At 47.8% G+C, this 13,411-nt stretch overlaps 1 protein-coding gene across 5 annotated transcripts in view; it reads left to right on the plus strand.

Moving 5' to 3' along the window:
* The window catches only part of TANC1 (tetratricopeptide repeat, ankyrin repeat and coiled-coil containing 1), a 242,270-nt gene that overhangs the window by 189,420 nt on the left and 39,439 nt on the right, over positions 1-13,411 (plus strand). For all 5 annotated transcript variants that reach the window (XM_040229144.1, XM_040229146.1, XM_040229145.1 and 2 more), the window contains 6 exons: positions 273-554; positions 1,301-1,458; positions 4,173-4,404; positions 5,751-5,917; positions 7,683-8,290; positions 12,141-12,249. In XM_040229144.1, coding sequence (XP_040085078.1) covers positions 273-554; positions 1,301-1,458; positions 4,173-4,404; positions 5,751-5,917; positions 7,683-8,290; positions 12,141-12,249 — 1,556 coding nt within the window. The remainder of the gene's footprint in view (positions 1-272; positions 555-1,300; positions 1,459-4,172; positions 4,405-5,750; positions 5,918-7,682; positions 8,291-12,140; positions 12,250-13,411) is intronic.

Raw genomic sequence — 13,411 nt, forward strand, 5'->3', positions numbered from 1 at the left:
GCAACCCACTCCAGTGTTCTTGCCTGGAGAATCCCAGGGACGGGGGAGCCTGGTGGGCTGTCATCTATGGGGTCACACAGAGTCGGACACGACTGAAGCGACTTAGCAGCAGCAGCAGCAGAAGCAGGAAGTATTATAAGAACCATGCTGGAAATACTTGCAGATAGATCCCTTGTATTGTAAAACCATACAAGCAACGATAAACTGAGTTTTTTAGTGTATAAAATTATGACATTCTTCTAAAATCATGATCTTTTTTTTTTTTCCCAAAGCACGATTTGCTCCCTACAAGCCACAAGATATTTTGTTGAAACCATTATTGTTTGAAGTACCAAGCATAACCACAGACTCTGTGTTTGTGGGAAGGGATTGGCTCTTTCACCAGATAGAAGAAAACTTGAGGAACACAGAACTGACAGAAAACAGAGGCGCGGTGGTTGTTGGAAACGTGGGCTTTGGGAAGACGGCTATCATTTCTAAGTTGGTGGCGCTGAGCTGCCACGGAAGCCGCATGAGGCAGATCGCTTCCAACAGCCCCAGCTCATCAGCGAAAAGTATGTCCGTGTTTAACTGCTGGTCTGGTTTATTGCATGAATGTAAGAAAGGTGGAGGGAATTGCTGTCTGGACAGATGTAAATTCCCCGTTGTCCTCGTGTTCCAGCCGCTGCGTCAGGTTTGTGGCCACGTGCTGGAGAGTTCTCTGTCTTTCACAGTCTTCTGTAGGTGTGACCTGGGGTGAGGCCAGCCCTCCCTCACGTTCTCCCAGCTGTCAGGCCCGTCACCCTCCTGATGTGGGCAGTGAGGCCTGATCAGGTGCTCTGAGGAATTCAGGGTCCTAAAGTTCGGGATTAGTCTTCTGGCAGAAGAAGCCAGAAGGAGTCTGTGCAGAATTCTTTTGGATCCTGTTTTTCACAGCCTTTGTCTTCTATGCTGGACTTACCAAAATTATAAAAGCTAACTTCCAGCTGGGAAGGAGTGGCAAATTTGACAACCCACAGCTTATTTTATGTGTAATAAAACAAAGTGTTTCTAATGGGGTGAACAGGAACAGGGAGCCAGGAAAGATTTTTTTTTTTTTTAACCAAAAATAATAAAGGAAGCCAGGAATAGCGGTTCTCCTGGGAGGGCACTGGGTAGTGAGAGACAGGGCTGAGAAGGACCCTGAATTCCCATTTGGGCCTTTGCATTTGGTACCATGTTCACTCACTAGCTGTTAAAATACTCTCTGGGTCCAACCAAGAAATATGTTCAGCATCCCACACTGTCCTTGTAAATAATGAAACTGGTCTCTTCACTGCAGCTTCAGATTCCTCCCAGGATGCTCCTTTCACTCCACTGCTTTCACCAAGTTCTTCTACAAGTGGTACTGGTGCGGCCAAATCCCCCCCAGTGTCTGGGTCTGATGCTTCTGAGAACCAGAGACCACGAGAGGATGCAGTGAAATACCTGGCTTCTAAGGTAACCTGCTTCTGCTCTATGGGAGCCTCCCAGAGAGAGAGATTTGCTACTGTGGCTTTTGAGAAATGAATTTAAAAAGGGATCTTAACATGGAGACAAGAGTTGCTTAATTCAAAAATATAGCTTTTGATAAAATTGTGATAGAGTACTTCAAATAAAAGGGACTCATGAAAAGTAATATCTTAGGACATTGGCAGTGGACTTTTATTCATCTTAAATGATGAATTGAAAGAGTTCCTCAAAGCCATCATAGATGTCATTGCACTCACCACAAATCCACCCTTGTAAACACATGCCCTCCTTCATTTTTCATTTGGTATAAAAGCAGGAGGTTGGGAGCCTTTACCATGCCCCAGGCCTCCTCCTCCCCCACCTGCACTCTGTTGCTAGGGCCCTTGGTTACAAGTGTCTTTCTGTCAGAGGTTTCTTGTGATGTTGTAAAGAGACTTGGCTGACTTTCCCTTCCTAGGACCTGATCATCAAGGTCCTTCTGAAATTTTCAATCTGCTCAACAGCCAGCACAGGTTCATAAGCTGCCGTTCTGCATGGCAGCAGTTACCACTCCCGTTCCATGTGAGCCACTTGGGTCCCCCAGGGCAGAAGGGGCGTGAGCTGGTGATGCTGGAGAGCCACCACAAGTGGACAGTGGTGAGAAGCATCTGTGAGGGCCCCCCTCGGGTGAGGTTGGTGCAGAGGAACTGAAACGAATGTGCCCCAGCTCCCTGCTCCTTGCTTCTGCTTTCCCGATGAAGGCTATTCCTCATCCAGCCTGGACAGTCCCAACGCCCTGACCACTGATTTGGGGCAGTCCTCTGGCCATGAACGGGTGATCTGAGATGAGGGATATGGTGCAGACTTCACAGCCACCCTGTGACAGTGGTTAGGGACCCACAATAAGAAATACATGTGATTCTAAACACTTGGTGTTCACACACGTCATCACACACACAACTGAAACAAAAACATTATATACTTATCCTTACATCTATAAAGTTCACTGCATTAAATTAAAAAAAAAAAAAGCCTTTATGGCTCCAAATTGGTTTCATGCCCCACTCTTGGATTGCCAGACTTCCTGTTATCAAGCACCATGCTAGGCTGTCTGTGGTGCTGGCTCACTGGTAGTTTGCACAAGCTCACAGGTCACCGTGTGTTGCTGCTAAGCTCTGTCCAGTTGAGAAGGGAAGAGCAGGTCTCTTCCCTCTGAGTGTCCATGATGCATGATCAGTCTCTTCAGTCGTGTCCGACTCCGCGACCCCATGAACTGTATGTAGCCCGCCAGGCTCCTCTGTGGATTCTCTGAGTGAGAATACTAGAGTAGGTTTGCCATTTCCTTCTCCAGCGTCTATGATAGATGTAATCAAAAACAGAAGTCACGTGGGTTCCAAATGGGCCACACCTGTCTTGCCACCTGCTTTGTGAGAGTCTGTAGACCTGGAATCAGACCCCAGATCTTCCACTGACTGACTGTCCCCCTGGCAGGGCATTAACCTGTGTGTCTGCTGCCCTCCGCTCCAATCCATAGCCAGTGGTTCTTGTTGTGCTTCTGCAGGGCCTGTAGGGCTGAGTGGGACAGCAGTGACACAGACCCCTCTGAAGAACATAAAGCACTTTACCTGAAAGTGTTCTGACCTTTTTCACCTTCCTTACCTTGCACTTAGGGCTTCCCTGGTGGCTCAGTGGTAGCGAACCCTCCTGCCAGTGCAGGAGACACAGGTTCGATCTCTGGATCAGAAACATCCCCTGGAGAGAGGAAATGGCAACCCACTTCAGTATGCTTGCTTGGGAAGTCTCATGGACAGAGGAGCCTGGTGGGCTACCATCCATGGGGTCGCAAGAGAGTCAGACACGACTTAGCAACTAAACCACCACCACCACCACCACCAGCTTGCGCTTACATTCCTCCATTCATCCTCATTGGGAAAGTTGCATATTTTTCATTTGTCTGCAGCATGCCCCCCCCCACCCCTGCTCTCAAGACAGAGCCACATCTGGCACTTTGCTTGGGGGTCTCTTCAAATCCATCCCAACAAAAAGGATCCTCTCAGTGCTTGGGCAGGAGCCTCCCTTCTCCTGTGTGTCCCTTCACATGATAGGCAGGATTTTGGTAGTGTCTGCTGTTGATCCTTCAAATAGTGCTGCTATTGAACTTCATGGTGTTGCTGGAAGTGTGGGGAGGAGGCTGAGGGCCTGAGCCGGGCTGCCTTGCCCTCTTGCCTGCAAGAGGAAGCAGCGGTGACTTGACAGCCTGGCTTTCATTGCCACCAGTTTTATCTGCTTTTTGGATGCTGGAAATGAGTTTCCCAAGGAGATGCTGCTCTTTTTGAAAACAGACATGTAGTGACTGTGGTACTAGTGAATATCAAGACTATCCAGATGGGTTGAAATTGTTTTAAGCCAGGGTAGACTTTACATTTCCTGAATAACTTTTATTCATTTGTAATCAACTCAGAGGGAGTAACTTGTGGCGATCTTAGGGGCAGTCAAGACAGATTTGTGGCTACAACTTAAAGTCTGCCTAGAACTCAGCAAACTTTAGCATTCCTTCCAAAGTGGAGGAACGACTGAATCCATTAAGCCAAGTGATGACTTAGTCCTGGGGAACAGAAGGAACGTGTCTTGTTAGAGAATGGGAGCGCTGCATCCCGTTGGAGAGCGTGGAAGGAGCCGTGCGGAGAGGACGGGGTGATGCTGACGGCTCTGCTTCCCCGCAGGTCGTGGCCTACCACTACTGCCAGGCTGACAACACCTACACGTGCCTGGTGCCCGAGTTCGTGCACAGCATCGCGGCCCTGCTCTGCCGGTCCCACCAGCTGGCCGCCTACCGGGACCTGCTGATAAGGGAGCCCCAGCTCCAGAGCATGCTGAGCCTCAGGTCCTGTGTGCAGGACCCGGTGGCCGCCTTCAAGCGGGGCGTGCTGGAGCCGCTCACAAGCCTGAGAAACGGTACCTCCCAGCGGCCAGCCATGTCTTCCCTCTCCCCGGGATGGTCCTCAGAATGGGGGTGGGCGTCTGCTTGGCCCTGGGGGAGGGAGCGAAGTGGGCGCAGGGAGGATATGGGGTTGCATGTCTCTGCCCCTTCCTCAGAATCCTCTGTCCAGGGCCCCACCTCGTCCTCCTCCAAATAGTGTCCTTAAAAATGGAATACCTCCAGTAAGAATTAGCTCCCCAGTTGAACATTGCCAAAGTAGCTAATTTGTAATCAGAGGTTATTTAGATGACTTGCTCCCTAGAAACTGCTGCCTGCATATTTTGCATTCCTCAGTAGCAAGGGAATACATTGGGAGTACATTGATTATTTGGGGAACTTGCCAGCATGTTTTTCCAGGGGCTTCTGTTACCTGGTGGCTCAGACACTAAATCTGCTTGCAATGCAGAAGACCTGAGTTGGGAAGATCTCCTGGAGAAAGGAATGGCAACCCACCCAAGTACTCTTGCCTGGAGAATCCCATGGACAGAGGAGCCTGGCGGGCTACAGTCCCTAGGGTCACAAAGAGTCGGACATAACTGAATGGACACACTTCCACTGTTTAGTTGAAGCTAAAGTCATTTCTTGCAGCGGCCATTTGGGTTTTTTTGCCCTTGACCGTCTCAGTAGGGGCATTAGTGATATTCTGAGCCTTTGTTTATTCATCCTTCCTGCCCCTTGCTCCTTACCTTTTGAGCTAGTCTACCTGTCTCCATAGCACTTCTGCCATTTGGTGCCAGGGAGAGGGGAGTGAAACAGATACTCCATCACTGCTCCTCATCGCCAGGCAGGAAGCTGGCACCAGTGAGTAGAAAGCTAGGTTCAGGCTTGGAGGTTTCTGTGTAGCAGAGTTCTCGCCTCCACTAGCTGTGTGCCTTCGGTGGGATGCTCTGACCTTCCAGGGTCAGCTTGCCCTCCCAAAATCCATCAAGGGAGCTCTGTGGGGTAGGGTAGGGGGCAGGACCTAGAATCTTTTGCAGGTTTGATCTCAGTGTGTGCTGGCTGTCTTTGCTGTCACTCACCCCAGTGACAGGAGTTCTTGAAGAGCTAACTGTAATCATGCAAGTGGGTGAGATCCTGCTAATGCGTGTGATGCCGTATGTTTCTGAAAACTGTTTGGTGGGGATTGATCTTTTGGCTCTGCACTCTGGTTTTCATTACAAATTTAATAGAAAATATGCTTCTGTGAAACCACTTATTCTGCCATATGTAAACCTTTTAGTTTTCCATAACACTTTAAATTGTGCATTAAAATACACTGGGTGGTGCTATCTTATAGAAATGTATAATTTCTTAATTAAAAAAAAATCATTTTATCTTTTAGAGCAGAAAATTCCTGAAGAAGAATACATTATTTTGATAGATGGCTTAAATGAAGCTGAATTTCATAAACCTGATTATGGAGATACGCTTTCTTCGTTTATTACCAAGATTATTTCTAAATTCCCTGCTTGGTTGAAGTTGATTGTGACTGTAAGAGCCAATTTCCAGGTAAAAAAAGAATTCTCAAATCTCTTTCCAAGACCCTATGCCCCAATTTTGCAATTTTTATAATTATAATTTTAGGTTAACATTAACAACTTAAATTGTTGTAAATCATTTTGCTGCTGAATTGAAAGGTGTATTAGAACTTTGAAATATTAGTGTACAGACCCCTAAACAGGCAAAGCTCTAACTTTTTTACCCCCAAGGAACATTTATCAAGGTGTCAGGTAAGTTCCCTAATTTCGTTAAGCTATACTGGTGCTTCCAAAATGGAAGTGTCTCGCCCCAGTTCAACGCAACTCAGTTTGGGGGGCTGTTGTAGGTGCCTGGCCAATAAGTCTACTAGGATTTCAAGTTATTCTTGCTGGCAGTTATTTGTATGGGTTTGCAGTGAATTTTTTTTTTTTCAATGAAGAAATAAGGGAGAGATAAAGGAGGAAGATTTTTAAAGCCAATTCTGAAAAAAGATCCAGTTTTTCCTAAAACTTAAACATGAGATAACACTTGCAGCAAAATGAAGAGTGTATGTGTTTTTCTATTCCTCATCTGTCCCCTCATTTGAACTCTGTAATTATATCTTAACAACCATTGACTCCTTGCATCTACCCCTATCCATTTTTAGTAATGATGCAAGACATGGATTTTTTTTTTCCATTTTTGGATGATATTTATTTTAAAATAGCATTTGGGTTCTTCTTTTCCTCTTTAAAAGTAGAAAGAGGACCTCATTTGCACTTGGTGTTTGTGTTTGTTTTTGGACCTCATTTGCACTTGGTGTTTGTTTTTGTAGACCTTTGATTGATACACTTTTCCGTCACTTTTCACACAGTGAGCAGTGTGGCAGTCAGCAGCACGTGGGCAGGAATCCTGTGTTCTGCATTCGAGCTGTGTTGAGTTTTCAGAGGCTCAGTTAGCATGTACAGTGGGGTGATAGTCTTCAGCCTGCCTCCTACAGCTGTCACATTCAGTGAGGACATGTTACAGAAATGATGGTGGGACGTTTAAACCAAAAAAAAAGACAAAATTCACCACTACTGTTAAGTGTCACCTGTGAGATGGCAAAGGGATGGGGTGTCTGGAACTGGTAATGTCCTGTGTCTACCTGCTGGTCCCACAGGTATATTTGGCTTTGAGAAAGTGAATGACACCATGCAGTTAGGATTTGTGCACCTCTGTATGTCACACTTCAATTTAAAAGTTTACAAAAAAAAAAAAAACCTAACAACAACAACAAAATAGTGGGCCATATGCAAGTCTGACAACTTCATGACAGCAGTCCCCGGGGCCCAGCCTGGGGGCAGTTTCTATGACCTGGCTGGGAATCTTGATGCACAGTGAAGAATGCCTCTGATCTCAGTGTCTGGCCGTGGCCTTAGAGTCACGGTGGTGGTTGGTGTCTGTCCTTGTTGTATCACCAGTTGCACAGTGTAAAGATTATGGGTATCAGGTCACCCGGGGGTCTCAGTGCCCCATTGCTGGTGCAGCTAGGTTGTCACTGTCAGCTCAAGGCTCTTCCATCTCACTTGGCTCCGCATCCTCGGATAAGGGCCTCAGGAAAGCCTTTTCTGATTTAATCTCACATCAGGCATTTCTTTCACATAAGCTTTTTATCTTCAATTTATCCTATTACATGTTTTAAGATAAAACAATGAGTCCCTGTAATCCATGAAAATCCTCCTTGAAAGAAAACTCGGGGATCTGGTTTGAAGTGCAGCTGACATGAAAAAGAAATCTCCGTGGCGTGACACTGTGGGGCCCTGTTCCTTTGCAGGAAATCGTCAGCGAGCTGCCATTTGTCAAGCTGTCCTTGGATGACTTTCCGGACAATAAGGACATCCACAGCGACCTGCACGCCTACGTCCAGCACAGGGTCCACAGCAGCCAGGACATCCTCAGCAACATCTCACTGAATGGCAAAGCCGATGCTGCCCTCATCGGCAAAGTCAGCAGCCACCTGGTTCTGCGGAGCCTCGGCTCCTACCTGTACCTCAAGCTCACCTTGGACCTCTTCCAAAGGGGACACCTGGTCATCAAGAGCGCCAGCTACAAGGTGGTGCCTGTGTCTCTGTCTGAGCTCTACCTGCTGCAGTGCAACATGAAGTTCATGACCCAGTCTGCTTTCGAGAGAGCACTTCCCATTTTAAATGTGGCCCTGGCGTCCCTCCACCCCATGACGGATGAGCAGATCTTCCAGGCGATCAACGCCGGCCACGTCCAAGGGGAGCAGGGCTGGGAGGACTTCCAGCAGAGGATGGATGCCCTCTCCTGCTTCCTCATCAAGCGGCGAGACAAAACCCGCATGTTCTGCCACCCATCCTTCAGGGAGTGGCTCGTGTGGAGAGCAGATGGCGAGAACACAGCCTTCCTGTGTGAGCCCAGGTATGACGGGCCGCTTACCCAGCAGCTCTGGGCAGGAAGCCTGATGCCTGGCTGGCGAAGGGATCACAAACACGATTCATTGTCTTTTGCAGAAAGACAACACAGCATGAATGATACAGTGAAAGTCGCTCAGTCCTGTCCAGCTCTTTGTGACCATATAGACTGTAGCCCACCAGGCTTCTCTGTCCATGGGACTCTCCAGGCAAGAATACTGGAGTGGGTTGCCAATCCCTTCTCCAGGGGATCTTCCTGACCCAGGGATTGAACCTGAGTCTCCTTAGTTGCAGGCAGATTCTTTACTGCCTGAACCACCAGGGAAGCCCTCAAACAAAAACTTCTTTTTTTTTTTTTTAACTTTTTATTTTGTATTGGGGTATAGTCAGTAAAGCAGCTTCTCAGGTGGTGCTATTGGTAAAGAATCTGCCTGCCAATGCAGGAGACATGGGTTCAATCCCTGGGTTGGGAAGATCCCCTGGAGAAGGGAATTAACTCACTGCAGTATTCTTACCTGGAGAATTCCATGGACAGAGGAGCCTGGCGGGCTACAGTCTATGGGGTCATAAAGAGTCAAACACGACTGAGCACATAACTGATTAATAGTGTTGTGGTCATTTCAGGTGAACAGTGGAGGGACCCAGCCTTATATATACATGTATCCATTCTCCCCAAACCTCCCTCCCCTTCAGGCTGCCACATCAGGTTGAGTAGAGTTCCATGTGAAAGCTTCCTTCCTTTAATTGCTAGTATTGTAGGACTCCTCAGTATATCTGGATGAAGGAGAAGCTGATGGTGCCTGGGCGGTGTTTCTTTGTGATTCTCCTCTAGGTCCCCGTCCCCTCTCTCAGGGACACGTGCAGGAGAGTGTGGGACCAGCTGCAGGGAACAGCTGGCTTCCCTCAAGCCTGTTCACAGCTCCGTTCCTTTGCAGACGTGGGAATCTGCAGACTGTTTCTCAATGCCGTTCTGCCACCTCTTAAGCTTGTGGTGTCTCATCCCGGGGATCTGATGCATCTGTGGCCCCAGAGGGGAGTGCAACCATCACTTCCAGCCACCTCATTTTGTACTTGTGTCCTGCAGGAATAGCAGATTGGGATTTGGGGTTGGGAGGAATTGGGTTCAGAGTTCAGGTGCCTCATTTGCGGTGGGGCAGCTGCATCCGAGGAGTCAGAGGTCCACTGAGCTCATGGGGTTGGTGGTGGGGTTCCAAGGCAGGTGGGATCTAACAATTGGAAAAGAGGTTGGAGTTAAAGATCTGGCATCGCTGATGGAGAGGCAGTGGTGGGACATGGTGAGGAAGTGCAGTTGGGGGAGAGGGAGTGTTGGACTTCTGGGACAAGGAGAAGGATTTCTGGGAAGGAGGGGAAGAAAGTAGGTGCTGGTAAGAAGTGAAGGAAGCTGAGGGTTCAGAGGAAGCCATTGGCATTTCGTTGTGGGAGGAGGGTCCTAGATCTCCAGGAGATTCCTTCCATTGGGTTGTGAGGAGTGAAAGAGGAGAGCCAGCATCCTGGCATGGAAAGTAAAAGGGTGGAGAGGTTTGGGGTTTAGGGTGGGGAAGAGTTTTGGTTTGTGTTTTAAATAACACAACGGATTGGGATGTTGTTGGAAGCATCCTTGAGACAGCAGGTTCATGGAAACACAATCTGTGAAGGGGGAGAAATTGGAAACTCGAGGGAATGGGGTCAGTGAGTTTCCTCTTTGCCTCCGCAGCATCCATTCAGGCCACTATTCTAGCTTGATTTTGTCTCGTTTACGTGTCTCCAGTCTAGTTGCTGAGAGCTCCTCGGGGCAAGGACCTCACATTGTTTCCCAGGAGATCCCCAGTATCAAACAAGGTGCTGGTTCTAGGGGGATGTTAATGCACAAATGATTGGATAAGTCAGGTTATGCTGAGGAAGAGCACAGGGGCTCATATTACGCAGACTGTGGTCACCCTGTACTCGGTCATCACCTATTGGGCCCATCATTTACCTGTACAGACCTGTTTCCCCCAGGCACACCAATTTGGAATCACGATACCTCATGATTCACAGGGTCAAACAGGTTCAGAAAATAACTTAGTTACTCTTTCTGCATCGGGCATGTGGTAAAAAGCTGGATATGTGTAAGCTTTGGAAAATGGACAGTAAGTGTGGGTAGACTTGGAAGGAGGCATGTGATCTTAGGACCACCCAATGACTGTGTGGTGAATTGTTTCCTCAGAGAGGTGGGAAGCCATGCGCTTAGCTGAGTGCACCGGACACCTTTGGCCCAACTACTGAAGGGTGGGTGGTCATCATCCACCAGGGCCAGCCAACCACAGTACCTAGCAGGTTTCGTGGTGGTCGCAGCTGGCATCGCCACAGAGCTAGCAGACTGGGAGACTGAGGGTGGCTGAGCCCGTTGCGGGGAGACTGGCCCTGATCAGAGTCAGGTGGGACTAGCCCATTGATGTGGCCAGGGAGGGCATGGCGCACTGGGAGACGGCAGAGAGTGGTTTCCATGGGGGCAGGGGAGGTTCTCCTGGGAGAAAGGGAGCCGAAGCGTGAGGTCTGGGAGGTAGTGTGTGCAAAGGAGCACAGGGCGTATGCTCCAGACCCTTACAAGACGGCAAGTGGGAGACTCAGCAGCAGTGGGGGCTTACGTGTCACACCTTCTCCTGTAGGACAAAAAACAGTCTAGTGGTTTCCACTTGCCCTGGTTTCCTCATCTGTAACATGATGTATAATTGAGAAACAGGCAAGCATCTGGATAGAATAATGTGATTTAAATGATACATGCTTTTAATCCTCTAGATCAGCAACAACTAGAAAACACATTTAGAAGAATGCTTTTCTTTTTCACAGTGTATCTTTTTCTCTACAACTAGCTGCTTTTTCTCAGCAGAACAAAATTTCACAGGTGTCAGGTTAATAGAAATGAAAATGATTCACCTCGCACAGCAGTCACTGCTGCTGGAGTAAGCAGCCCTTAGCATGTTTTCCAAACAGACTGGCCTAGATGAAGGCATGGAGTCCATGGGAGACAGAATAAGTTCTACAGACATGGAAGGGAAAGAGGGTATGGTGGCTCCTTCATGAGAGGGCTAGTAGGGGGATTAATTGGTGGTGTCAGTTGAATGTCCACCCTGTGCCCAGACATAGCAGACACAGCTTTCTTACCCCTACAAGGAGCTGTGTTCCTTTCGAGCCTAAAATGCTAGTTGTTTTCTGGTCATGAGCTATTTCTGCATGCAGCCTGGGTTTGCTTTCCCTCCCATGGTAAGGTCTTGTCCTTTGGCCCAGGTCTACCCTCAGTGGTGATTGTACTGACAGGAGGCCTAGGGTCAGGTCTGGTATGGTATCTGTCCATTCGCACATGTCTGTCCTTCATCTCTCCATCCATACAAGAGATGCATATTTGGGTTCTTACTGAGTCTGGGGCATTTGCTAGGTATCCCAGGGACGGGGGAGCCTGGGGGGCTGCCGTCTATGGGGTCGCACAGAGTCGGACACGACTGAAGCGACTTAGCAGCAGCAGCAGCAGTGACCAAGCTGTGACTTAGACAAGACCCTTAGTCTCATGGAGTTTGTGATTTTGTGAAAGACTTCATTACAAGAGAGTGATGGCCAGTGGACACAGAGTGGGTGGTTCCACAAAGACTTGCCCTGTCCTGGGGCTTCTCTCTGAGTCACTCCACAGAGATAGGGAGTCCCGAGAAAATGACTTAAGGAGTAAACAGCACTGGCATCCTCTGTGAAGAAGCAGCTTTCCGTACGGTGATGCTGAGACACCACGGGAAGAGTTCAGGGTCGTTTGGTGATGTTCACCCCAAGGGCCTGCAGGGAGGTGCCCTGGGGTCTTTGGTTACCAGCCTTTGTGTTTCTCGTCCTAGGAATGGGCACGCTCTGCTGGCGTTCATGTTCTCGCGACAGGAGGGCAAGCTGAACCGCCAGCAGACCATGGAGCTTGGCCATCACATCCTGAAGGCACACATTTTCAAGGTGAGCCCCACACCGCTGGAGGGAGGGTTTCATTGGTGCCGCATTGAGGTTTTGGTTCTGGAGACAACTTTGTGAGCCCCATTCCAAACACAACCCCTGCCTAAAAGTAACCATTGTTCTCACTTTTCCACCCTCTAAATCTCTTAAAGTTTCCACTGCATTCATTCCCCTTTGTTTCCTTGTTAAATAGTTGTAGAAGAGGCTAAGTTATGTGACCTCTGCAGTTTCTACCACCTGGATTTTCTGATTGTGTCCTTGTTTCTTGCGGCCTAGTTTAACTAGTTCCTTTTTCCTCTGGATTTTTTATTCTTTGGTAGTTATTTTGAGCAGTTTAATCAGGTTCAGGTTTGATTCCTCCCTTACCACCCTCCCCCCCTGCATATCATAATTACTTTATACAGGTTAACCTTGTTATACTGTACTTTTGCTTTATTATACTTTGCAAATAATTGAATTTTTTCTTACAAATTGAAGGTTTGTGCCACTCCTGCACTGAACTAGACTTTTGGCACCATTTCCCCAATAGCATTTGCTTACTTCATGTCTCTGTGTCATATTTTGGAAAGTTCTTGCAATATTTCAGACTTCTTCATTGTTACTTCTTATGGTTTTCTGTGACCAGCAATCTTTGATGTTACTAGTACAACTTATTGAAGTCTCAGATGATGGTTGCCATTTTTTAGCAATAAAATATTTTTAAATTAAGGTATGTATTAATACATTTTTCAAGACAATGCTATTGCACACTGAATAGACTACAGTATAGTGTAAACATAAAGCTTTCAAGTGCACCAGGAAACCAGAAAAATTGCATGACTCACGTTGTTGCTGTGGTCTGGAACCAAACCTGCAATATCTTTGAGGTCTGCTCATTAGAGTTAAAATGCTCTGTAAGTCTGTATGAGGTTTCTGGGGTCAGGACACCTCGTGTGCTTGGTGGGAGGCCATCAGCCATGACTGGTCTCTTTCTTCATTAGGGACTATAAATGGTGATATTCTAACATTTATGCTTCCTTTAATTGATTAGAGAACCTCTATAAAGAGAAACTTCTCTCTCAACTGCCATCCTTTCCGCCAGGCGGACAGTTAATGTAGCAAAGGCAGGCTGGTTCCTTGACCCTTGGTTTGGGGACGGGAATGCTCACAGGTCTGAGCCTTTTTT

This window comes from Oryx dammah, unplaced genomic scaffold (assembly GCF_014754425.2).
Source record: "Oryx dammah isolate SB20612 unplaced genomic scaffold, SCBI_Odam_1.1 HiC_scaffold_27, whole genome shotgun sequence".
NCBI classification, from domain to species: Eukaryota; Metazoa; Chordata; class Mammalia; order Artiodactyla; family Bovidae; genus Oryx; species Oryx dammah.